The sequence below is a fragment of the Bacillus rossius genome, chromosome 1 (assembly GCF_032445375.1).
Source record: "Bacillus rossius redtenbacheri isolate Brsri chromosome 1, Brsri_v3, whole genome shotgun sequence".
NCBI classification, from domain to species: domain Eukaryota; kingdom Metazoa; phylum Arthropoda; class Insecta; order Phasmatodea; family Bacillidae; genus Bacillus; species Bacillus rossius.
This window is the reverse complement of record NC_086330.1, coordinates 29,912,619-29,939,671: the sequence shown is the minus strand read 5'-3', so window position 1 is coordinate 29,939,671 and position 27,053 is coordinate 29,912,619. Positions and strand designations below refer to the sequence as shown.

Sequence of the window (27,053 nt, the reverse complement as noted above, 5' to 3'; positions counted from 1 at the left end):
GCGATACAATCATTAAAGAATCCGCGAAATTTCCGGGTCTCTACTTATCGAATCAAGATCAATGCCAACTAAACGTTAAAGGGAACCCCCCCCCCCCCAGTCATGGACTGTATTTGTATTAAGAGGCTGGTTGGTGCTCCTAACGCGGTATCGCCTCTCAAGCAAAATGAGCGTAACTTGCGCGCAGTTTTCTCGTCGTGCATAGGGCAACTATGAGATTTGAGCGGTCACTATTATACAGTTTTGTCCATAAAAGAATTTCCCAGTTATAAAATTTTAATAGTATCAACTGTAAGCGTTGTAGAGTATTGGTTCAAGGTCACGATTAAAGAGTAACTATTTCCTCAATTAATAGAGGGTGAACCTGTAAACTTTATTTGGAAACAGGATGGAGCCCCTTCACATTGGAATATCTTTGTACGAGAGAGGTTGAACGTCGAAGTTCCTATCGTTGGATTGGTCGTAACGACAGAGCTCTTTTTTGCTGGCCTCCACGTTCACTTGACATAATGCCATAGGATTTTTTTTTCTTTTGTGGCTTTATAAAATGTTTGTGTCATCGTTCCGCCGGTACCTAATGATTTTCCACAGTTGAGACACGGAACTGAAGAGGCTATTGCTTCCATTACCCCGGACGTGATAACCAAAGTGTGGGAATAATTTGACTTTAGGTTGGATGTGTGCCGTATTGCTAAAGGTGCACATATTGAACTTTTTTTTTAAGGAAAACTAAGTTAGTTCGCCTTCAAATTGATGTATGATTTGTTGTGAACAGTCTAAATTAAACTGTTATAACATTCAGGGGCGTAGCCAGGGGGGGGTTTTAGGGGTTCGAACCCCCCCCTTAGCACCAAATCTTTAATTAATTTCTTATTCATCACTCAAACAAATTTCATATTAAAATTAATAAAATTTTTACCATTACAATATTTAAATTTAAGTACCGAAAACTGCTAAAATAGCACTATTTTACACCTTAAAATCCAAATTTTCCCGGGGGAGGACCCCCGGACCCCCCGCTTTAATACGGGGGTGGGGGGCCATGCTTCTTAACACCCCCCATATGCAAATCCTGGCTACGCCACTGATAACATTCCATTGAAACTGGGACACTATTTTATGGGCATCCTCTATTATATGTTATCTTTGAAAGATTTGTGCAATGGGAGTGCATGACTTGATGTAAGCTTTTAGACTACGCCATTGCTAAGCACATGTATTTCTGTAGAAGAAAACTACAAAAAACCAAAAGACAAAAAAACACAGATTAAGGTATTCCATAACAGGAATATTATGTGGTGTATATATCCTGTTGACAACACTACAACAGCAATTTTTGCTTAATTTGTGTTTTTTGTCTTTGTAGTTTTCTTCTACAGACACACATGTGCTTAGCAATGGCGTATGTACAAAAGCTTACATCAACTCTATTATATGGCGGAGAAATGAAGATAAAGCTGTAATGCAAAGTTGCTCGAGTGCTTTCAAGAATCTGTACCGGCGGATGTTTCGTGCCTGAAAATTTATTCTGAAAAACACTAGTTCTTGGCGCTTCTAACAAATACAGCTGAACAACGAAACACGTAAAAACAGAACTACGTATCCGCCCTCGGCCAGACTGGGTTCCCGGGTAGAGGAGGATGGGACGAAGAAGGAGAGAAGGAGAGAAGGAGAGAAGGAAGAAAGGAAGAAAGGAAGAAAGGAAGAAAGGAGGGAAGGAGGGAAGGAGGGAAGGAGGGAAGGAGGGAAGGAGGAAAGGAAGAGAGAGAGAGTGAGACGCACACACACACGAACACGCGCGCCGGCGGAGGGCGAGGCGAGGCGAGGCAGGTGGCAGGTACAAAAGGCGGCGGGCTGCGGCGCCCGCGGTTCAGTCACCTGCAGACATCCCCTCCGCTGAGCCCAGCACGATGACGACCATCACGAGGTTCCTGAGCCTGGCGGCGCTGCTGGTGGCGGGGGCGAGCGGTGAGTGGAGTTTGCATTCGCAACGCATCTTTCCTAACCTTACATTTTCAAACCCCAGTGTTTTCACTATACAGCGTTCACAATTTGTGTTCTGGAGCAACATTTTTCTGCCAGATACATCGATTACTATTTTTATTGTTATTTTTTAAATATTGCATCGCGGGTCATTCTCTAGAAGTTTTTTTTCCCGGATTTCCACAGATGAACAACAACAAAAAAAAAAAAAAATCGCAATCGCTTCTATAATCCAATTTCCAAAATTTTCTAACACAAAAATCCTGTCATTAGGAAATAAGTGCTAAATGACTGGTTGAAAAAGAAGCTTAAGGCCGAGGGACCTCCAAGGTTATACAGTCGGCTCCGAACTACTTGACTGCCGATCAGGAGCTCGTGAATTTGAGATCTGTTGGAATCGAACCCGCGAGCGCGAAGTGTCGCCAGGACTTCCAACAGCGCTGGGCACCACTAGGGCGACTAGGACCGCCAAATGGTGTGAAAATATTTAGTAAATGCCCTGTGCCCCTGCACAGGGTGTACACACACAAACACGCACACACACACGTCTCGTTCGTGGGTTCGATCCCAACAGATCTCAAGTTCATGAGCTCTTAGTCGGTAGCCAAGTATTTCGTAGCTCACTGTAACCTTGGAGGTACCTTAGCCTTAAGCATTTTCTTAACCTGCCATTTTGCATATATTTTTAATGGCAAAAGTATTGTGTTCGAATTAACATCCATATTTATAAACATCTATATTAGAGAGGAGTATAGCATTCACTTGTTCAAAGTTATTATTCCTTTGGTCCCGAAGAACTAAGCCCCCTAAACACAAATTTTCTACTTTATGTGAGAAAAGTGACGCAATAACTGCAGAAGGCCCTTAAACTTTCGGCAGGACGGAGACCCTGCAGGTAAGCACAGAGAGGTTACAAGAGGCAGGAGTGAGGGGAAAGTGCTTCCAACTCTATAAGCTCTCTCTTTCTCCCGAGCTGAACTAACGAAAACCACTCTTGACGAAAGCTGTTAAAAAAAGGGAGGAAGGAAGGAGAGAGGAAGAGGCCTCATTTGAATTATTTCTATAAGTAAAACATGACGGAAGGATGCGCTTACGAACTAAATTATTAATTATCGGAGAAGGGGGGCGGACAAAATCATATAGCGTATATGAAAGTATTACTTAATCCAGATAAGGTCTCAATACCCTCGACCCGTTTTCTGTCATTAACATTATCTTCAATATCGGTGGTATATTTAGACAAAAACACTTGGTTATAAACATTATCACTGCATGTTAGTTCACACCATGAACCAGTCAGTCCCTGACTGGAAAGCGCAGCGGGCACAACGCTCTCGGCTCAGCGACTAGAACAACTGCGCGATCTCTCCAGCACGAGGCCTTCCGAAGAGACTCCTCACTCCACAGCACTTGCACACGGCCTTCACCGCCAACTGCGGCGGAGTCGAGTTCTCTGGGAGTTTCGGGAACAAGGCCGACCGCCATCGACGTCGCTGAAGGGCTAACGAGTGAAATAAGATGCTCCTCAGTTACGCCTTTAAGTGTCTTTATTTGTTGCCAAAGTATATTACAAATTTATTGGGAAATAACTACATCATACGTATTTCGGAATATTTTTTCTTTAAGAAAACTCCTCATTTAAATACCTCGCGAAACAACTAATCTGACAGACATTTTCAAGAGTTTGATAGGTAGGTAATCGTACAGCTCTGACTTATAAAAAAATGATTTAACAGTAGCTGGACCCCTTCTGGAAAGATACGGGATGTAGGTGTAAGCAAATATACATTCTTGAAATCCACTTTCGACTACTTGTAACAGCACTTGGGCACTGCGTGTTATTCTCTCAATACTAAACTACGCAAACATTATCATATGCTGTTAGAAAAGTTTCGTATCTTAACGGACGCTCTGGGGTGAAATGTTAATGAAACAAAAATATTGTGAAAGAGGTCATAGGAATACAATAAGGTGGTTTTAATTACGAATATATGAATAAGGACGGCCGACAAACAATAACTCTACTTAAATGCACGTACAACATTCCCTTTTTTTTTTTTTACATGTTACCAGTTCTTTGTGTATTGTTTAGGAACGACATTACCATTCATGCTCTACACAACTGTTGGTAATATTTGTAACCGAGAGACTGTTAGATGTACCATCCTGTAGGGGATTGTTTTGGGTTCCGCCGGCTAAGAGGACGCGCGGTTGCAGCCACGACGTGCAAATGCTTCGCGGGAAACAGGGCGACGGCTGGTGGTTGCCAGCACGCCCGACTGCCTCGCAGACCTCTGCGCCCGGCTGTTCGCCTGCTTCCCGCTGGGCGGTAGAGGGGCTGAGGCGGCGACTAAAGCCCACCGCACACGGAACAATATTTTCTACTAATTTGCTTACTAGAATGCTTACTGGTTTCTGTACTGTGTAAGCTACAAGCTGAAACACTAGGCGCGCTACAAGTTTCTGCTGCACACGATTCTAGCTGCCTTACTAGTTTTGTTAAGAGAATATTCTCCACAACAAATTTCTATTATGATAATTCTCATTTTTTACTGCATACAAACAAGGCTCTTCTTTGTATGCATTTATTAAAACGAGAAGTTGGTCACTAGTACACTTCTTTCCGTCCATGTTTATCACGACATGCGCGCTTAAAAGTGTAAACAACCCCTCGTGCTGTTTTCGTGAGTTCTGATTGGCCACTCCTTAAAATATTGGAACACAACAAGCAACGAAAATAGGACGCTGTCTATTACGCAAAAAACCAGTAGCCCAGCTCGTACAGCTGCTAGTATCCAGTTTGAATTCGAGTGAAGAAACTAGTAGTAGAGACAGTACGACTCCTAGCTTACAATATTGTAAGGAATATTGTACCATGTGCGGCGGGCTCTAGCTGGGTCGGTGGCCCCAGCCGCTGGTCGGCTCCAAAGCTCCAATACCCTCCCGATCAACAACAGGGAGCGATCCCTCACACTTTAAAGCTCTGGAATGTTAAAATCGAGAGAACTGGAATGCTACTCCCACCCTACCCCATTAGGGCGCATATGTGGGAGGGGAAACGCGAAAACGCCCGCCCGTAAGGTCGGAATAATCTGGGCGTTTAGACGCCACAGCGCTGCGACCACTCAGCCTCTCAAACAATGGAGTAGCACTGATGTCCGCGCCTGCAGCTTCCTTCGCAGGGTTGCTTTTCCGGACATAAGTTCCTTAACAAAAATTGCTCGATTTGGCATTCCCTGCCACCCATTTAATTTATACCACGCAATTTCCGAACTGAACAAAGCTCATCGGAATGTTTTTTTTTTTTTAATTCCAAACGGAAATCACACCCAACAATGTTAATCCGGACCCAGCTCGTCCGGGCATCCGGTTAAACTAGAAAGAATTAAAAAAAAAAATACACGAGTTAATAATTTTCGTACGTTAAAAACTCAGGTCTAAGTAAACAGTAACATTAAAAGTATAATTAAGCTGTTGGAAAAGTAGTATTCATGAAAAGAAAAGAACAATGTTTTATAGTTTGATATATCTGAAACTTGTATTACGTGGATCTTAGGGCCAGACCTCAAGTGCCGGCCCCATCTAGTCCTGCTGTAGTCTAAAATAAAACCACACGGGAGCCACGACTGGAGACGTCCTCGGTACAAGAGCGGGGCGACCAGCAGTGTCACACAATCCCGTCTCAAGGTCGCGGAAGGGACAGACCGCGTATACCTGCGCCCCGGCCGCCGACAGATTTATGGGAGAGGCGTGTTTAAGGCGGCGGCGCGGCGGGGGACCAGGTAATTGTGTCGGTCCCGCAGGGGGGCGACCGGCTACTAACTAGCCGCTCGGCGGCGAGACACTCGTGTCCGTCTGCGCGTCTCTGTGGCCCCGACACCTTGCACCACATTTTGTTCATTATAAATAAATATGGCGGTGTTGATAAAAAGGAAAGACCATAAACAAGGCAACGGTATTTATTTTTTTACGCCGCCATATTTTTCGTTCGCCGTGTGTCCGTGAATGTTTATTTTGGACAACTCATGATAACTAATGGTCAATTAGGTTAGGTAAGCTACATTATAAATACTTTAAAACATTGTGGACGGTTGATTTGGTTAGGATAGCTACATTAAAGATACTGTGAAATCATGTAAACTGTTTCCTAGCGCTGGATAGCTACATATTCAAAAGTTATTTGCTAAGCAACCATAAAATGATTTTACAGTATTTTTAATGTAGCTATACTTAACTAATATAACCAACCAACCACAATGTTTTAAAGTATTTATAATTTAGATAACCTATCCTAATCGACCGCAAAATTTAATGCCACAACGGTTTATACAATGAGATAGAACGGCGTATGACGTATGAGTAAGCTACATCCCAAATAAATACACCTGTTATGGTACGGGGGAAAAAAAGCGAGCATGAACTTCGGGGAACTTCAGGTGTGGCTCTCTCGTCTGTGAAATGAAGGCTTCCCCCACCGATCCACCCGCATTTCAGTCGCACCACAAGCTCGCGACACTAACTGCATGCAAGAATACAGTCTGATCACATCTACATTCCACGCTATACTACCAGCGAGTGGACAAAGCTTAGCCTCACATATAAACTGATAAGTGAATACGGGTATCCAAGAAACGACAAAATGTTGCTGGTGGTTTCCGGGTATCTTGACTTTCGTCAATTTTTCTTTGTTTTAATTTTAAATTGCTCGTCTAAATTAAGCTTATTAGCTCGACGGGCATCATTATTATTTAAACTTTTATAGGCTGATGTTAATGTGCCTCCAGCATGAAACGATCCGATGATGTTTTACGCAGTCGACTGATGACGTAAAGGTTAAACCAGGCCATGAATACTGGCTCTAATAAGTGTCCAAAATAACGTCATGTGGTCTATCAAGCCCAAAAATTAAATAACAAAGCTTTACTGAAAGCTGCGTCTATTATTTTCAAATTCCCATATGGCGGGGTATTTCATTTATTACAAGTATTTAGAAGCGATATATAAGTTCATTTTCTTGGCAAAAAAAATACTATAAAATTTTAATAAAAAATATATGTTCTAGTTTTTTTAATGCTTGTACGTAAAACATATTACAGGGTAATCTATGAAATCATGCTCCTTCACCTAAAAAAAACAACAAAAAAACTTAAATTAAATCAAGCAAGGAGTCTTGATATAATTCAAAATGCTAATTTAACCTCAGGACTTAAGATTGATGCGAGTTCTAAGTCAAACTTTTGCAAGCGACACTTTGTTTAGAGCATTTGGAATACGTCTCGTAGCCGCACGACTCAAGTACACGGCAAACAAGGTGTAACATTAATTTACTAGCCATGTCGCTGTAAGGCTCTTTTAACAAATCGTCGCAACATTCCGCCACGAGCACTCGTGTTCGCCACGCCGGCAGACACGACACATCCGGCCGAGCGTGCAGCTTATCTCGGCGCGGGAGGGGATACAAGACCATGTACAAGTCCCGTCCGTGCGGGTCACACATGTTGAGTGGATCCCAGCCGAGCTGACACGTGAAGGACGGGGCGACTTGGAGTGAGGATGAGAGACACGACGGACTGCCGGAGCGACGCAAATACCCACAGGGCGACATTAAGCCTTTATACCCAGCTGAAAAAGTTTTAACAAATGACTTACAGAAAAAAAAACCCAGTTAAAAACGGAACATCACTATTGCTCATTATTTCAATTTGTGATAACGTCACTTTAAAATCCCTACACATTAACATTTCAGGAATACTACTGTTTAAAAAATCCCTGCATATGTACTATATATACTGTCACATTGCAACACTAATCATAATCAAATCTCAATTTGAATCTGAACTCTAATTAGCTTCCGCTAATTATTATTATTTTTGTTCATTTGAATTCAACCTTCGATTTTTCGATTATCGGTTGAGCCCAACTTTGCAGTGCTCCACTCAAACGACGTCACAGACGTTATTCCTTTTCGAATTACAGCACTACTCACGAATGTTTTGAGTTTCTGAGCACGGGATAAAATCTCATTAACCAACAAAATACGTATCAGCAAACAAGGGGTGCGTCTAGCTAGTGTGGTAGTTGTGTTAGTGAGGTGGAACAATAAGTACGACTCTCAGTGTGCACCGAGTAACTATGAGGCTTTTAATTATAACCGTAACGTGTTATGGCGTAGAAATGAAGATAAATGTGCAAGGCATGTACCTATGGTACTTCCAGGAATCTGTACTGAGAGTTTCATACCCGTCCACCTCTACTAAATACTGATGAAATTAGCTCTATTTAAAATTAAACTCTAGTTACCCATTCTCAAACAGGCCCTACTCTGATATCTTGAGCAGTTTTGCAACTGCGTGGGTTCATTCAAGGCTCTGCACACCGTATGAGGGTACAGGTAAGTGGAGATCATGGACTGTTTCATTGCCACGCCATTATTTTCCATCAAAGGAAACATTTTTCAATTTTTTCCACTATCAGCATTGAATTTTGTCCTTGGTAGAAAATTTTGTCACCAGATATGTGGGACTTTACATCTATTACTGGCATAACAAGGTAAACAATCATGATTAAAATATCTGCACCACTTCGCGTATCACTCGCTGGAAGTTCATTTTCCAGGTTTGTCACAGCTGGAAAACAGCTTACGTAATCTCATTCTGAAAATAGTTTTTCACATAAATCTACAATCAACGAGAAACAAAAACAACAAAAAAATCAACATGGCGGAAGGTACAACAGGAGTAAATCGTTTAGTTTTGAGAAGCACCCTTGAAGCAGCAGAAAAACGACGTCAGAAACCTACAGTGGAACAGAATCGCCTACAGAAACTCATGCAGGTGATGCAAGTGAATGCCAGTAGTGGTGAATGAGAGAATCTCCGAGGTTACGACCAGCCTGAATAGTCCAAAACAAGATATAGGCAGCCTGAATAATGAATATAGGGTAACTTCGCCAACACAGCCGACTTCTGAGGAAAAAAGCAGTTTAGGTAGACGAAATCCACATCAGGCCATGCAGTCTACACCTGAACGGTCGTGAAGGTGTGGCGAGTGTCGGACATTGATGGATAAAGATAGCACGGGCAAGCTGAGCAGCAGACAATTGCTGTGCCCAACATTGAACCATGGGCGGGTGTCTGTTCGCCAGTTGAAGTCACTCTGGTTAGCAAAACAAACTGTAACTGCATAACAGCTTCACCTCGGTGGTTTTATGGCCAGAAGGAGAGCAATAAAGGATACAATCTGTGTACAAACTTAGAAGCGGGGTGCGGTTGCAAAAGGGAGAAGGGAGAGTCAGTGAGAGAAGGCAGAGCTGAAGAAGTGATGATTTGGTGCGACGATGGGGGTGAAGAGAACAACGGATGTGGTCTGAACCGCACTGGCGAACCGAAAAATGAGCTTCCGACGGCTAGCGACGGGAAGCTGCCTGCCGACAGAAAAACTGGCCGAAAACAGCTGTCCATAAATTATTAATGTATGAACTAACACTTTATATAAACCCACACCTGTTAGTTTAGATGAAAAATGCAAGCTTGATCACTTCACTTTAGATTTAAGTTTATTAAGCGAACTAAGCGGGTTTCTTTATCTCAATGGGTTACAAAAATTGTTAGTTACAATTTCTCGAAGTAAGTAGTAAAATCATTTAACATATATAAAATATGTGAATCGGTAGCATTCATTTACTATTGTAATGAGATTAAGACAATTAATACTATGAATTTGCTAGATGAACTGTCTGATTAATATAATATTATGAATATATCATAAATAAACTACATTACAGCAAACCCAATTTCCCTTGCATCCTTTAAATTTTATAGATTTTTAAACTAAACTACCAATAAAAACATACAATATCGTAAATTTAAAAATTGCTCTATATTTGTTTTTAAGAACTAAACCAAATTTGTTACATTTTTGCAAATGAAATATAGATGATAAAATATCAAATAATCATTTACCAGGTTACATAATTTTTAACATAACCGGCTGTAATTCCATTTTTCCCCAGTATTTTGTTAAATTGACAGCAACATGATTAACCTACCCTGATAAGCTTGGTTTGGTCGCCAACTGCGTTGGCTGATTTTCTGTTAACATTCTAGGTAGGTAACGTGTGTATGGAGTTAAGAATTCCTTCTTCTCTTCTGCTATACAAACTTTAATGCACATTTTATTCCCGTGGGTATAACAGAAGTTTATAGGTAGTATAAAGTGGGTATAGTGTGGGGTGAGCCTGGCTGAGTTTGGCACAGGTCTCCAGTTGTTGATGCCCTTGAAGATGTCTGCAACACGGCAAGTCGAAGCGTCGGCCACGACGTAAACTCAGCTTGAAAGCCTGTGATCAAAGTTTAAGCCGGGTTTATAAACAACGCAAGGGACGCAACGTCGAAACAATGCAAAACAAAACCAACGCAAGAAAATCACGGTCGTTTCTGTAGCTTGCAAGTCGCAAGACGTCACCAACCCTTTAACTTGAAAAAAAATCATAAAACAGTAGAACACAAACTTCTTCAAATTCATATTTATCACGAAAGAAAATTGCCAGTAATTTTATTTTTAGAAGTGAATTTTTTTTTTTTTTAATTGTGTGAAAGTTCAACAAGTTTAAACATGTTGCGTGTAATAAAAAGAACCCGTTGACTTCTGTGCACGTTAACGTCTGCGTCTATAAATGTTATCGAGTACTTCTCTTCAAATATGGCCGTCGGAAAGGCAATGAAGTTGTTAGTTGCGTTCTTGCGTAGTTACGGACCAGGCCTCAGTAAAGGGGTGTCGGGCGGCAACCCGCCCAGCTCTCGCGTGCAGCGCGTGGACTAACTGCCCCTGCCGACAAGAACTCTCCTAGCGACTACACTCCGTCCCTGGTGGACAGAGTACATCCGCAGCCAGGCGCAGCTTCACTGCAATCGTCCACGATCACCTACACGTCTCCAGCTTGTCCAATGCATCCGAAAACTGCGCCGCCTTTCTCAGTGGACCTAGATATAACTATGGCAACTGTTTGCCATTAATAAAAATATATAAGCCGCTTTAAATTCCAACAAAAAAAAAAAAACAACATTCCACTTTACCGCTCTATCACGTCCACAGTCGCTGCGCACTATGTAAGGTTTGCCAAATGTAGTCAGTTGGGATACGAGTGGGCCAACCAGAATGTTTTGAATTCAGTTTCGGGCTAATGCACAAGTTTATTTTAAATGTACACACTGTCTTAAAAAGTTTTTGTTCTAAATTTCAGCGAAGTTCGCTGAACACCTACAGAAACGAGTATTCACTAGTGAGATGGAATCACTGAAAAAAAATCAACCTATTTTCATTTCATTTAATGGGGCGATCGTCACTCTTGATATCCATTTTAACTTTCACGTTCTGCTCAAAGACGAAGCCTGTGGCGTGTGTTCCTTCCCTGCACGAGATGCATCGTCGCACGCACGACGCACTGTTCCGTTTCTTAGAGACGCGCACGACCACAGCTTTGCTAGAATGAATGTGTCGCGTGTGTCTATCGTGATTTTGTACTCTCGTCATACCTCCAACTAGCCACGGTGGATATTGTTTGCCTGAAATAAAAACTAGTCTAAAATTACATGCGTCATGGTTCTTGTACAAGCACGATCCTCATTAGATCATATTATAAACAGCAATTAGATAATATGGCTGCCTGGTTCGATACTGTATAATAAAAATACACATTAATATCAAGAAAATGGTTTGCGTTACATTTTCCGATAAAAATAAACTATATCCCACTGAATACGAAACTGAATTACTGTATCTTCCAATTCTTTCTCTTTGTTGGTGGGCATGATAGTCCCCCAACCCCCACCCACCAAACGTACACTCCTGGTACTTGACTTCATCAGTCATGTTGCTGGGTTGAATTCTAATTGCATATATGTTATATATATTATATACTATGCAAAAAAAACCTACATAAAAGTTTCATTTCGTATTCTGCGACAAATTTTGTAGCCAGATACAGTATCGATATTTGTACAAAGTCAGGAGAATAATCGTGATTATAACTGATGCACTTCCGGGCGGCTCACGGGCTCCGCTTCCCAACTCGCGAAGAACCCGGGTTCGAACCCAGGACACCCCCGGCGGGAGACGCAACACCGCAGCAGGACGTATCGGCGAGTTGTGGCGGGCCTCTTGGGCCCGAGTGCTTTGCCCCTGGGATCGTTCTTCAAATACACGGCAACGTAATAAACGGAAACGGATCCGGAACCGCAAGACATTTACGTATCACTACCCGTCTGTCGCTTCTAAATGCACGGAACTGTCAAAAAAAACGGCAACCAATTAAAAAAAATCGGTTGTCTGTAAAGACGGTTTACGGACGATAGTTTAACGTGACGTCATAAAAAAACATTGATGAAATGATTCCATACTTTCATGAGTAAAATTGAATCATTTTTATTGAATTATCACTATTTCGTATGGATAAAAAGGAGTGAAATGAAATCTACAATTTAATTGATAAATTTACTTTTATTTGCACTCCTTAATTCAGATATGTTTATTACTTTAACGAAGAGATTATTTTAACTATAACTTTTATACATGTTTGCTATTTAACTTCTTCCAATCTGTGTTATTCTGTTAAGGATAGGACGATGATAGGAAAAGTAGGAAACGAATGGGAGTGTTTAAAGTTTAATGTGCCTCGTAAAAGTCAAATCGATGGTTGTTCCAATCCAGTTGGAGAGAGATAGATGCGGCGCAAGCGTACAATGAGCGTAACGGGACACGGCGTAACGGGACAATGTGCGTAACGGGACACTTTTTCGTGCGTGCAGCCGGCGTTCATCGATTTATTAGACGTTGTCACGTCAAAAAAAGGTTAGGATCCGAAAGCAAAATACGTTCAGTATATTTAATAAAAACAGGCCACAAAGTAATGATATAGAACATAAGATATTTTTGTACTTGCAACAATTTTCTCACATATTTAAATTGTGAATAACCATGAAAACCATCGCGGCCAAATACTCCTCGGCTTCTATTGGTCTCGCACGGAGTAACGTAAACGAAGAGCTGAGCATAGCCGTACGGGGTCCGGGTGCCATGCGTGCTGCCATTTTTCGAATAAAGCTTTAATGATGAATGTAACTGAGGTAGAAGCACTGCGAGAGCGGAGAGGAGCCAGTGTCCATGTAGGGACGGAGTGGCCCCTACGAGGCAAGGACCTGCCGCGTATGGCTGGCGGCGCAGCGGCCCGTTACCTCGGCCTTCCGCTTCCCGCCGGCGCGCGCCGTCTGTCACGCATGCGCGCCGATAAAACTGTCTTCTGCGCACCAGCCGCCGCGCCGAGGGGTGGGGGGTGGGGGGTGGGGGGGAATAATTTGACCCTTCCCCGCCACCCTTCCTTCGCGATTTTTCAAACCCACTATATATGTGTGTGTATGTATTGTAAATGTGACCTGCGCATAACTCATAACTTGCAAGGTTTACAACCAATTCTATTAGTAACTAGCTAATGCCCGGCACGCGTTGTAATGCCTCATTTTTTTTTTGTAATTTGTTTGACGTAGGTAAAAATAGGCTATTCCTATATACAAAGCGTCTATATATCTCTCTCTTCCTCGCTATCTATATCGCCCTCTAAATGTCTCGTATCCCCTCTATATACCTATTCTATATATTTCTATATGTCACTATATAAACGAAAATATTTAAAAAAAAACTATGTTAAATATAACATAAACTATAGTTATATATAACACGCGCGTATTTTAATGAAACGTTGTGTCAAAATTTCAAAGCAATCGGTGAAGAACTTTCTAAGATTTAAGATTTTCGAACGAATTAATATTTACACTTTTATTTACATAGATATACTTGTAATTTCGTTTTACTATTAGGACAAACTCATGCATTATTTTATTTTTTTAAACTCAACCAAAAACCTTTGCTCTCACACAACTCGACGGTTCTGTTGGCAGATACAACTGATGTAAACAAGGCCAATTTGGGTTCGTTCATAGATGGTACTCAGGCATACAAGTTATTTAATGTAATGCAGAACTAGTAATGACATACGAAGTGCTTTATGAACTCACGAACTCGAAACACCGCGCGTCCTGCTAGGAAACAGGTCGGTCCGGTCAATGATGCCCGTGTCCATGCTCGGCGTGTGGACGGAAGCCGTGGCGATGGCCGTAGTGGTCTCCGAACCACACGCCCCGCCGGGCTAGGAGGGGCGGCGGCGTGGGCCACCTCCCCCCCCCCCACACACACACACACTCCTAGCCCGCGGCCGTGAGCGCGGTGGTAATGAAGGCGGGAGTGGCGCAGACAATGAGGCACAGGAAGTGCCGTCTACGACAAACTTCCTGCGTCTCGCCGAGCCCCAGAGCGGCGTCACTTCACGTCACGTCACGAGGGGAAGGGAAAAAGGTACAGTTTTACGTCTTATGGTTTCACGCCTTCTTGGTTTTTGACAGGTGCTTTTTTGACGTGACAACGTCTAATAAATCGATGAACGCCAGCTACACGCACGAAAAAGTGTCCCGTTACGCACATTGTCCCGTTACGCTCATTGTACGCTTGCGCCGCATCTATCTCTCTTCCACTCGATTGGAACAATCATCGATTTGACTTTTTCGAGGCACATTAAACTTGAAACACTCCCATTCGTTTCCTACTTTTCCTATCATCGTCCTATCCTTAACAGAATAACACAGATTGGAAGAAGTTAAATAGCAAACATGTATAAAAGTTATAGTTAAAATAATATCTTCGTTAAAGTAATAAACATATTTGAATTAATGAGTGAAAATAAAAGTAAATTTATCAATTAAATTGTAGATTTCATTTCACTCCGTCTTTGTATCCATACAAAATAGTGATAATTCAATAAAAATGATTAAATTTTATTCATAAAAGAATGCAATCATTTCATCAATGTTTTGTTATGACGTTGTCACGTTAAACTATCGTCCGTAAACCGACTTTACAGACAACCAATTTTTTTTTGCTACAATTCCTATTTCGAATCATATTTCCTAACCATTGACATAACAGGTATTAATTAATTAACGGTCTGCAGCTTGTAACCGCCGGGAGGAAACAACTGTTTCACGATAAACAGCTTCAGTTCAAGTAAAACTTAACTGCGTTACGAATGTGGAATTCAAAAACGGCACAAAGTTAAGTCCTATGGTTTTGTAGGGCCGTAAAAATGAAATAGACGCAGTAAGCAGTGTTTTTTTTTCTTTCTAAAAATATCCAAGGCAGCACCAGAAAATTCCGTGGAAGCAATTAAGACAAAATTTACAGCACAAGTAAACACAGCAAGCTGACAAGACAGTTGCAACAAGAACAACAAATCTAAATGTAAATCGATATCAAGTGAATTTGTCTTGGTGTTGAGGATTTTCTTTGACAGACAGTGTATACCTGCAATGGCTCCGTGTCCGTGGAATTGTTTTAAAACTTTCCTTTTTCAAGAATCATTGAAATGACGCCTTTGAAAACATTAAATACATTATTTTGGGACAGAATAAAACATTTTAGAAATTTCTTTAAAATATTGTTAACCGCCAATTTAGAGAACAAATTTCATACGGCCCGAGAAAACTTTGTTCTAATCTACGAAAATTGTACATTTCTTATGCCTCAACTCGGTGCTCGTGAATTATAATTAGATTCATGCTGGGTTGTTGGATCGAGCCAGTAGACTGTTTCGCCGGCGCGACTCTGCCTATGACTTCATTCCCGGGATGTAGACAACACGGGAGGTTGTCGACAATTTCAACACACTGCATCCTCATCATCGGTAACACGATGTCCTCATTCTTTAAAGAGCAAACATCTATTGCATATGTAAATCAAACTACTACGGCTAAGAACTCGAACGAACGACTATGTCACATCCATCATATCATAGCAATTGTTTTTTTTTTTAAATACTTTTGATGGTGTTATTACTTATACGCTTAGTTTATAAACCCTGAAAACTTGTAAGAATACACAAACCTCAGCGGATAATCTACTATCACATACACACGTGTAAATAAAAAAAAAAAGGCGAGTCACTAGTATAAAGAAAAATTAATTCCACTGTTTACATAAGCTGATTTTGACAGTTTTGTTGGAAAACCGTGTGCTGATGACCAGGCTCCGTCTATCTCACATCGGTGATTAATATCATGTGACTCGTCTCCATTCCGACTGTACCAGTGGCACCCATTTCCCAGAATGTCACTTGCAAAAGCAACAGCATGATGCCCGACGGACCAACAGCGGCAGAAGGAGAACTCCGGAGCGTGCGGTTTCGGGGGCTGAAGTGGAGGCCCGCGGTCTAGGCCTGGTCTGAGAAGTGTCAAACCCGAGACGGGCCACGCGCCTCCCGTCCAAGGGCAACCACTCCTCCGCCCAGCGGCACTCATTGATATTCCCGCCGCCAGGGGCAGTCGGGTCGACGCGCAGGACGCCAGGAAACTCCCAGCTGTCCCGCCTGCATGCCATACCCGCGGAGGTAACAAGTCCAGGGGGGGCTACGTCTGCTTGACCACACGCCAACTGGGTGAAGCGGGAAGCCTAAGATGTACATCAAGTTCTGTCCCTGAACGAACGCACCCGAATATTCACCATCGGCCAACCTCGGGTTCATTTATATACGTATTTATATTTCTCTGTTTATTTTAATGTGGCTATACCAACCTAACTAACCGTCCAGAGTGTTTTTAAAGTGTTTTAATGTAGCTAACCTAACCGACCACTTTTAATATTTGAATTCATTTTTCCTGCGCAAAAATAAAACAAATCCCGAGGTTGGCCGAAGGTGAATATTCGGGCGTGTTCGGGCTGGGACAGAACTTGATGGACATCTTAGGCTTCTCGGGTGAAGCAATTTTTTTTTCCCCCTTCGACTAGTTGTTTCGCCATACTGGCTACACGGCCAAAAAAATTAGCTCAAGTGTAGTTAGCGTTTGCATTGTGGAAACAGTTGTGGCTGTGTTTAACGACGGATATTCTAATTCACACTAACTAATCATCACGAGACGTTATGAAGCACTATTCCCGCAATGTTTTTGGACGGAACAATATGGCGTTGGCGAGGTTTAAAAAGTGTCTTTCAACTACGTCACTGCGTGCTGCCTCCTGACAATTCCTAACTCACGGTGTGCACAATTTTTTGCTATTTTAGCAAGTGAAGTCAAAATAAGAACCCACATTTACCCAAATGTATAGCAACACATCTTTGTTTAACAACACTCACGTCACGATAGCATATTTACGGTTCTTCCTAGTGAGTTCCTTTCAAGCTACAAAATTCACTTCTAGCGTTAGCCTTTAGACATATACGGCTTGTTTTTCTAACCAATTGCTAACCAGAATGAATAGCTTTGGAACTGACACCCACTCAATAGATAATTTTATCTCCATGTTTATATCTACACATACAATGGATATACAGAAAATCTCAGTTCTTAATAGTTAAATTCTGGGAATCTCTATATATAATTCAATTTTTAGGAGATAATTGACATGTGTGTTTTTTCCTTTATATTTTTACTACCTTACTGCATAAAAACCTCTGATGATTGCAGACATACTGATGCTACGACAAATATGATACCACAACTCGAAAGTACATTATATTTTCTGCCAGGAAATCTTGTCTTCAATGTTCAGAGTTAGTTGAAAAATTTTCCAATACAGTTCAGACACTCAAGAATTAAAAAAAAAATTGTAATTTTGAAAAATTTTGTACAAACACCCAGATATGATGACTGACTGTTAGAAAATGTGGTTTCAAATTTATTCAATTTTTGGGGAGAAGGAATTTGTAACAATTCGTTAATAAATAAAACTAAGTATTTGTTTTATATCATTAAACGTACAAAATGTTTCAAAATCTCAATCTTTGATATTTTTGAATGTTTGAAATGAATTTGGCTATTTAAAAACAAGACTGTTCGAGAGGAAATCTAACGTTCTTATATTTGGAATGGTGAAATCATATTTGTTGTAAGACACCCTCAGTATATCTGTAATTATTAACGTTTTAATACGGCAAGGTTTTGAGGAAGATAAGTTAAAAAAGAAAAAAAGTTACAAAATATTTCTTGAACGAAGCTTTCTTCGAAAAAATTGAACAAGTCATTTTTGTTACATTTGAACAGTACAATAAATGGGATTCTCAGAATTTGGCTGTTAAGAAATGAGACATCGTGTTTTGTACAAGTTTGGGATTCTGCTCTCGGCGTATATAATTTTCGTACGCAACTGCACGATTGCCATACGCCTAAATAGCATGGACCTAGCGACTTGTACGCATGCTTCGAGCAAACTGTTTTATAGTTATCACATTTAAATGTGTCACAATATGTGGGCGCATTAATTTTTCGCGAAAGGATTTCGAGACTTGGCTGCAGCTGTGTGTGAAAACAGAGATTGGTTGAGTTTTAAGCACACGCCTCTGTCGGCACCACGAATCGTAGCCATCCATAGGGGAAGCAAACACGTCCCGAGTGGCTTGGCCAAATAAGGCAAGGGCTTTTATGGCAGACATGCAGCAGCTCACTTCATTGCAGTCTAATGAGCGTTCAGAATTATTTGGCGGAAAATGCCATGCTCCTAGATCACGCAAACCAAATTAACCATTTAAGGAACCATTGATGTTAAAAACAAAACGTTTTATGAGACGTTAATTTGAGCAACAACTTTCCTTTATTACACTGAGCGTATTCTACGTTCATTAATTACCAGTTTACTGTAATAACACTGTTAGTCCAGAGCTGTCCGCCTTTTAGAGAGATATACCAAGTTCACGGTTAAAAAAGTTTTTGGTTTCGTTCGGGCGGAACATCTGATAGAGAAGACACCGTTGTTCACTCCTCGAACGGTCAGTTCGCTCCCCCCGCACCGAGGCGGTCAGGGTTCGATCACCGGCGGGGGACATGGCGGACGTTGTCGCGAGCCGGTGGGTTTCCCCCTGATAATTACATTTGTCGCGGGTTTAACTAAGGACATAGGAAAACCCTAACAAGGAAGAAAAGGGACGTTTGCGGGTGGTTATGAAATTAGTTGCTAAGTTAAATTCGATCCAATAACAATTTATTGACAAACTTAATAACACCAAAAGGAATTGCATTGATTCTCAAACTGACATAACACTTAAACAAGTCGGGTTCTCGTGGAGACGAACTGCTGTGGTAAGTTCCCACTAGAACACAAAACGTACGAATTAACTCTAAGTGATCGATTCCCGAACAATTAAAACAAAACAAAACAAAACCCTTAATTGTGGCGAGCCGTGCGCTCGTCACAGCTAACGATCGATACGCCGTCAATTTAAACTACTAAGGCTATACCACATACAAAGTCACAATGAACATACTTAATCTAAATATTACTCAATTTTACACGTAACATAAATTCAGATATTTAATACAAGAAGTTACAATTATATACACGCAACTAGTCGTGTAACGCTGTCAATGTTTATAGGTTGGTTCTCGTTACTCTTCCCCCGGTACCATGTGAAGCTCTCTCCGCATTCCCGTAGTAACGCGTAAGTTCTTTATCTTGTTCACTGTCTCTTGTGTCTACGATTCTTCGTTACCGGCGGTAGAGTTAGAGTCCATACAGTGTAGCGATGTGGTCGTGATAGTGTCCTGATAGTGTCGTGATTGTGTCAATACTTCCACTCGCTCGGCCCTCACGGAGTTTGCTAATGCCCGCCCTCTTTGCCCTGGTAGCCAGACCTTCGTTTTTAGTTAAAGTTAGTTCTGAAAGATTTTATGCTTAATCAGGCGACGCTTCCACATGAACTTGCTATATCCTGTGTTACAACTCGGAGAGGTCTCACCCAGTCGATGTTTTGTCGGTCCTCGGGCGGCAGCAACTCCGCGGCGGTTGACGGTGTAGGCCGGCGAGCGGTGTCGGAGCAGCGAAGCAGCCTCCTGGCTGGATGTCCCAGTTGTTCTGCTCATGCCCAGCTCACTGTGTTGCAGGTGGTATGCCGTGAAAAGTCAGGGGTACAATACTTTGCAAGTGTACGCAGGTACACACGTTACACATTAATTACTTGTCTCCGTTATTCATTGCGGTTGCTTCACTTCCCGCCGTTCCCTTGCCGCCACGTCGGTGATCCCGGTGCTCGTCAGCAATAACGGGACGCGCGCCTGTTCCAGCTGGAGGCCAGTTGCGACAGGTGGCTGACGTCAGCTGTGCTATCATCCGCCTCGCGGTCCCGACTGCCAGAACCGGGCATCGAACCGCGTGCGATAGAATCCCGTCAATCAGGTACCTCCGGTGATGACAGTCCGGTATTAGCGCTGATTGCGGTGTGACGAATAATAACAACTACTAAACACTGTGTGGCGGATTTTATGTACGTATGTCGGCGGACCCGCGCTGGTAGCGAGGTCAATTTAAAACAACGCAAGGGGGAAAAAAAAAAACGAACGAGATACGAGAACATGGGTTCAAAACGCAGTGCTAGCGTTGTTACGTTCAGGGACGGCGCGTCCATATAGGCGAACTAGGCAACCGCCTAGGGCGCCAAATAGCTGGGGGCGGCGCAGCACGACACATAACAGCTCATATCATATGTTTAACGATTATTGAAACTAGATGAAAATGGATTTTTTAACAGTTTGGAATGTTTATATTGATATACGTAATTATTTAAAGTCCACGGTGACCTGTTTATGATTTGTAAAGTAAATAAAAAAAAACACAAGCCTGCTTACATTTGATTGTTGACAGAATATTAGTCTTACGTGATGTATTTTGAGGCATGGTCAATTTTTTTAGGGGTGTCCGGCCGGGGAGGGGGGGGGGGGGAATGAAGGTTTTTCGCTTAGGGCGCCAATTTACCTTGCACCGGCCCTGGTTACGTTCGCAGCGTAAGAATATATACAAGATTAGCGGTTACATCGGCTGGTCGAGTTCACGGCGTGGCGTAAAAGGAAGATCAGGGAAGGGGCGGCGCAGGCTGACCACGGAGCCACCTGCACGGGAAGCAGACCGCCGACAGGTTTATGGCATCAAGGGAGTCGCGGGGGGTGGGGAGGTGCGGAGCAGACATTCCAGGCGCTCTGCCCCACGGCCATTACCCGCGCCAGGCGGAGACCCGACGTTTCCGCTCTCTCGCGCGCGCACCACAAACACCGGTTTAAACGTAAAAAATAAAAGTAAAAGTAAACACGGTGCTCATGCTCTGGTTTGAATATTTTCCATGCAGGTATTTCATGTTCACAACCGCATATGATCCATACGACAGGGTGTCTACAAATACCTGGCAAAAAAAATTTCAAAGAATTTTTACAATTATATTTATTTATCGCTTTAATTGGTGGCAAAGTTAAGGCGATACACCTTTTATTACACTTAAACCACATTTTATATTATTATATCATACATTTAAATTTAATAATAGCATAACATACACATAGTTGGTGATAAAATAGGTGATAAGATAGAAAGCAGAATTGAGCTCTGACTAAATGTTCGAAAATAAAAGGTTAAACATTGCAAAATTAACCAAAAAGCTAATACAGGTAACTACAGGCTAATTTTTATACACGTTACGCCAAGTATACATTTGGTATGACCATGCTGATTTTCAAGTCAGGAAACTAAAACCTTTTTTTGAGAGATAATTTACACATGTTCTAAGTGCACAGACTCCAAAAATTAATATTTAATGTAAAACTGAAGAGAGGCGAGGCGTTAAAAATGTAACTTACACCAACTTACAGCTTCGTAAATTAAAGCACAGTTAGGTAATGTTTATTTCGTTACTTTTGCGTGTCCTTCGTGGACAGTAGGCACCATAAATTATACAAATGACTCATGGCCTGGTATAAACCCCTCTAAACGACACATGGCCTGGTAGAAATCCCGCTAAACGACACATGGCCTGGTAGAAATCCCGCTAAACGACACATGGCCTGGTAGAAATCCCGCTAAACGACACATGGCCTGGTAGGAATTCCGCTAAACGACACATGGCCTGGTAGAAATTCCGCTAAACGACACATGGCCTGGTAGAAATTCCGCTAAACGACACATGGCCTGGTATAAACCCCGCTAAACGACACATGGCCTGGTATAAACCCCACTATATCGACGGCAAATGATGTAAAGTAAATATATGTTGCTACGCGTATTTTGTAATCAGTCCATTACAAAATTGGTTAGGAAAATACTTTTATGTGGCATTGCTAAATATCCAGAATTAACTGTATTAATAAATCCAGAATGAAAAGAGTTAGTTTGGTGTTAAAATTTAAGTTTTTAAACTGAAAGACAGCACGTTACGTTTAACGTAACTGTATGCGAAGATGAATTGGTGCAGCAGTAACTGACTTAAAGGTCCTCGGCAATGATTTTGACAAGATGGCGGAACGCTACGCAACAGGAGGCAGACGAAGTTAAGCAGGCCTCCCAGAAGAGATAGCTCAACCACGAACGACAGCTTCTTCAATCGTCAGCCGTCCATCGCATGCCAGCATTTAATGTACTCTACTTCAATACCACACTGACGAAGCAATTGACAGCCAAGCGAAATGCTTAAGATAATACAAATATGAGATCCAGAAAGTAGTTGTTTTGCAGCAGAATTCAGTTCAAGCATATCTGTGCCGTGGGTGGCGCTCGTAACGCGTCTAAACTAAAAAATCTTTTCTAGTTGTCTTATCTTTCTTTTTAGCAAGAGTGTTTAACATAGGGGAACTTAACTAACTCTTCGCCACTTTAAATGTTTAATGATAAATGCTGCGTGTGAAACCGTGCCTAATGACATGCAATACGCACTCAAAATATGACGTCACGGCATGGGAGGACCGCGCCCCAAGGCTTCTGGCCACGTAGCAACCAAGAACACGGCCTTTAGGTACGGTGGTTTCTAAAGTCTGTGTCAAGTAACTTCTCAAACTTCACATTTCTCAAAAGTAGTTCCAGTGATACGTAATCTTCGGCCACTGTTGTTCTGTCAACAGTGTTCGTTAAACATTCATCGTGTGACGCTTTGCAAGTGACAGTTTAGAAATGGGTACCACAAGAGATGTTAGTTATCCGGAAAACGTATCTCTTAGGAAATTTTCCCGTAATTTACCGGAAAACTATTTTTTTTTTTGCAAAGCCGCAAATTTCTCCAACGACTTAGGTATACATTCACATAAACGAAAATTTATTTTATCAAAGTTTGTACACAAACAAAAAAAAATACATACAATTTCTTTCTCTACCACCTAACGACTCGTTCAACATATGAAAGTTGGGTATAATCCATGTTAACCTCTACAAAAATGCTTGGAACGAATTTTTTTTCTCGCACTACCTACCAAATACAGAGAATAAATTATTGAATGACGTACATAAATCTATCTTAAAATACGTTAATTTATGTTGATAAAAAAAAGAGGAAATTTTCCAAAAAATATGTGCTTATAATTTCCCCAATCACATGGATGGCACTACTTTTGAGAAGTGTCACGTTTGAGATAAGGTGCAAGACCCGACGTCTCGCGTCCAGCTCGCTCAGCATGACCTCGTTTAGAGGACTAAGTAGATATTATTCCTGAAAATAATCCTTGGGCCTCGCACGTATGAACATACATTTAAAAAATCTAAAAACAATATTTTAAAGTTGATTTATTGTGTACAATAACCAAAAATTTCAATATATGGCATGTGGTGAAGAAACTAAAAATAATCATCTAAAAAAAGTGTAATAATTGAAAAAAAATTAAATCATAACAACCATGAAACAATGAATAGTTTGCAAAAAAAAAAAATATATTGTTTCAATATTTCTGTGAGAATATTATGGCTTCCAAACAATATTAACTGATTAATTATTCGACATGTGCGAACAAAGACGGCCAGTGTACGACAATAATTTACCTGTATGTTGGAAGATGCTGAAGACGGGCCCGCCGTCATAGTCAATAACCAACCACTTCACGCCTGGCCCCTTGTTTCTTTGCCATCAACACTTGAAATACACCAGTTACAAAATTAATCGGCAGTCTGTACGTCGATGGGGAGAAGAGGGGGGGGGGGGGGGGGAGAGCGTGATAAAACACAGGTCAAGCACAAATCAGAATGGAGTAAGCACATGCTCGAACCAACTCAAATCCGCGAAGCGCTGGAAGGTATACGTGCTGTGTTACGAAACAGGCCGGAACATGTGTGTGTGTGCGAATGGCAATTTTCGTCCGATCGCGGGATGAACCCGGATGAGCCGAAGCGTGGTGGAGGAGGATGGGAGGATGGGAGGATGGGAGGATGGGAGGATGGGCGGTAGGGAAGGGAAGCGAGCAAGCCGCCCATCATCGGGGCGCGGGTCGTGACGGCCGCGGGGCCGGCGCGGGTCGACGAACCGCGAGCTCCCGTGACGCCGCCGCTGCAGGGTGCACCACCCCACTCCCCCCCCCCCTTCCCCTCCTGTACCAGTCGGCGGGAACCAGACAGGCGCGTGGGCGTCGCAACCAACCACGTCACACACACGACACACTTCCCGATTGTATTTATTTATTCGTTAATCCAAAGAGGTCGGGGTGGTCAATTACTGTTCGCTGCAAAACTGTTACCGCTTTCGCAATCAAGAGTCTTTTATTGGGAAGGATTTGGGGGGGGGGAGAGGTGTTAAGTAAGTTGTTGTAGGAGTAGGAGGATGAAGAAGGGGTGAAGGCGGAAGAGGACGGGCTGGAGAAAGAGGAAGAGAATAAAGATTAGGAGATAAGAGGGGATGGAAGTGGGTTTGGTTGACGGTCACTAAGAACCATCATCCCCTAGACGTATCCTCGCTTTCCATCACTAATGAGCAAGAATATGCAGACCGTATTTCAATAGAGGATTCCACCGACCGCGTCAGCTTACTTGCCACGGCATCGACGATCTACTCGAGTCGATTCGGCGCGTTGCTCTGCAGAACCTTGTTCCGAGGCTACGTCGATTACACCCGAGAACAACGAACTTAACCCGAACTGGGGAGGTAATGTAGCGTCACTGATAACAGAATACGGAGGGTAAGCCAACTAACGGGACTGCAAATTTTTTTTTAAATAACAAATTTTTTTTTTCCTAGCCTAAGTTAATTCTAAGTGTGTAGGGGAGGGTCCAGGTTAGGGGAGGACCTAAGTGTGTCTCAGGCCGAAGCCTATACACTCTACCATGCGGGTTTTTAACCATGCAGGACAAGGGCGCGTGCATCGTGTGGTATTGGGGTTTACTGGCCAGCCATGGCTGCAATTGGCGCCATGACTGACGCCCCATTGGTCGCCTAGCTTAAAGCTAGCTAATGTGACCCAGGTAAAACCTGCATAGACACAGGGAAAACCCTGGGCCGGTTCATGCGGGGATCAAATAACATGCATTAAGCAAGCAGGTAACTACTGGACAAGAGGAAGAAGGGTCCAGGTAAGAAGAGTTGGAGGGGCTGAAAAATCAACCATGCTGGAGTTGGGTGCTTGGGCCTTGCGGCCCGCATTTAAAGGTTGGGAACTCCAAAGGAGGAAAGCCTGAATTTAATATTATCTTCCGAACAAATAACCCGCGTTAATTCGATTTAAAATATTTATATTCGAAATACCCCATTGCTGGTTTTCACCCTACGTCATAAAGAAAACACAAGAACGGGTATTAATTAAAATACACAAACACACAGAAAAAAAACCCCTGTGTGTTTGTATGTGCCGTGATATTTTTCTCATTCCTGCCACAAAAGTTCTCTGTGCTAACTGTTCATTTAACCTCGGCTGATTTTTTTTTCTGAGTTCTTGTATATTCGTCTTTCTTGTCCATTTTTCTATTAAATACTACAGTTAAAACCAGCAATGAGGTATGTCCGTAATTTTTTTTTAAACCAATATTTCTCGTTGCGAAGAATTGCGTTAATTTTAATTAATAAAGTAGAAATGAAATCCAGCATTAAGGGGCCCGCCTCGTCAGGTGTGTGTGGATGTGTGTTAGTGACGCGGGATGATAAGCGCGACGCTCGCTGGTATTTCTAGCGCGGTATAGCTTGTAAGCGCAAGGCTCTGAACTGGCGCGCAGTCTTCTCGTCGTCACAGGATAACTGTGAAATTTGAGCGGTGACCGTAACATTATATGGCCGAGAAATGAAGATAAAGGTGTAATGCAAGTCCCTAACGTGCTTTCGAGAATCTGTAATGGTTGTTTTACGCCTAAAAATTACTCTGAAAACATGCGTTTAAAACCATTTTAACTCTTCTAAAAATATGGTTTAAAAACTTTAACCGAAATCAAAAGTACTTTTCGGCCCTCAGCGAACTCTTAAATGCTTTTCGTAAACAGACCCCACTCGGATATCTTGAGTAGCTTTGAAATCGCGTTGTTTTTTTCTCCTGAAGCTCTGCACACCGTATTTGAACGGTGTTATGCAAAAATGGTTCAACCCACAAACATTTTCAACTGAATAAATTGAGCTCAAAGTTGAACACACAATAACCGGTATTGTGGCAGTGCGCTGAAGGTTTGGTCGCAAGATGGCATAGTAGCACGGAATTTCGGTTAAAAAAAAAAAAAAAAAAAAAAAAAAAATTGGCTCAATTAAAAGTGTAATTTTACCTACACAATTATTTCAAAAACTTTTTTTTTTTCATTTTGTTGGTCAACTCGTTTGCGCATAACACCATGCATGTGTGCCCGGGTAGGCGGAGCCCTTAATAGAGAATATTTCCCCAGTGAAACGTTCACACGGCGATGCAGGCGGCCGGAGAGCGCGCGACCTGCTCCGTCACCGGGGCGCGGGGAGACGTTCAACCCGCGCTAAACATAGCAGTTGCGAGCAGTGGCGCCCGGCGGCGTGTTCAGGACCGCTCCCCTTCCCCCTTCCAAGGTCCCTCACCCGACCCTCCGGCACCAGCCGTCCCCTTCTCGGCAATAAGGCTGGCCTGGATCGTTACCACAACGCCGAACGTACAATAACGCCGAATACCATAACGCCGAATGCCAAATTGACCGCAACGCCGACAGCTAGAAAACTGCTGTGTACCACAACGCCGAAATACAGTAATGCCGAAAAATGTTGCTGCGGGAAAAGGGGGGGGGGGGGGGGGGGGCACAAGAGCAAAATGA

The 27,053-nt window shown here is 42.3% G+C and overlaps 2 protein-coding genes across 4 annotated transcripts in view; one reads left to right on the top strand and one right to left on the bottom strand.

The window, feature by feature from the left end:
- The window catches only part of LOC134533665 (cytosolic carboxypeptidase 1-like), a 246,022-nt gene that overhangs the window by 68,083 nt on the left and 150,886 nt on the right, over positions 1-27,053 (bottom strand). Inside the window, exon 19 of one of the 2 annotated variants that reach the window (XM_063371222.1) lies at positions 19,039-19,164. The exons of the other annotated variant lie outside the window; for it this stretch is intronic. Coding sequence (XP_063227292.1) covers positions 19,116-19,164 — 49 coding nt within the window. The 3' untranslated portion in view covers positions 19,039-19,115. Of the gene's footprint in view, positions 1-19,038; positions 19,165-27,053 lie in introns of those variants that run through there. 2 annotated transcript variants of the gene reach the window in all.
- Positions 1,875-27,053, top strand: part of LOC134533682 (C-type lectin 37Da) — a 33,213-nt gene continuing 8,034 nt past the window's right edge. Inside the window, exon 1 of one of the 2 annotated variants that reach the window (XM_063371232.1) lies at positions 1,875-1,968. In XM_063371232.1, the coding sequence (XP_063227302.1) occupies positions 1,911-1,968 (58 nt within the window). In that variant the 5' untranslated portion in view covers positions 1,875-1,910. The remainder of the gene's footprint in view (positions 1,969-27,053) is intronic. The other variant, XM_063371241.1, reaches the window with a different exon arrangement.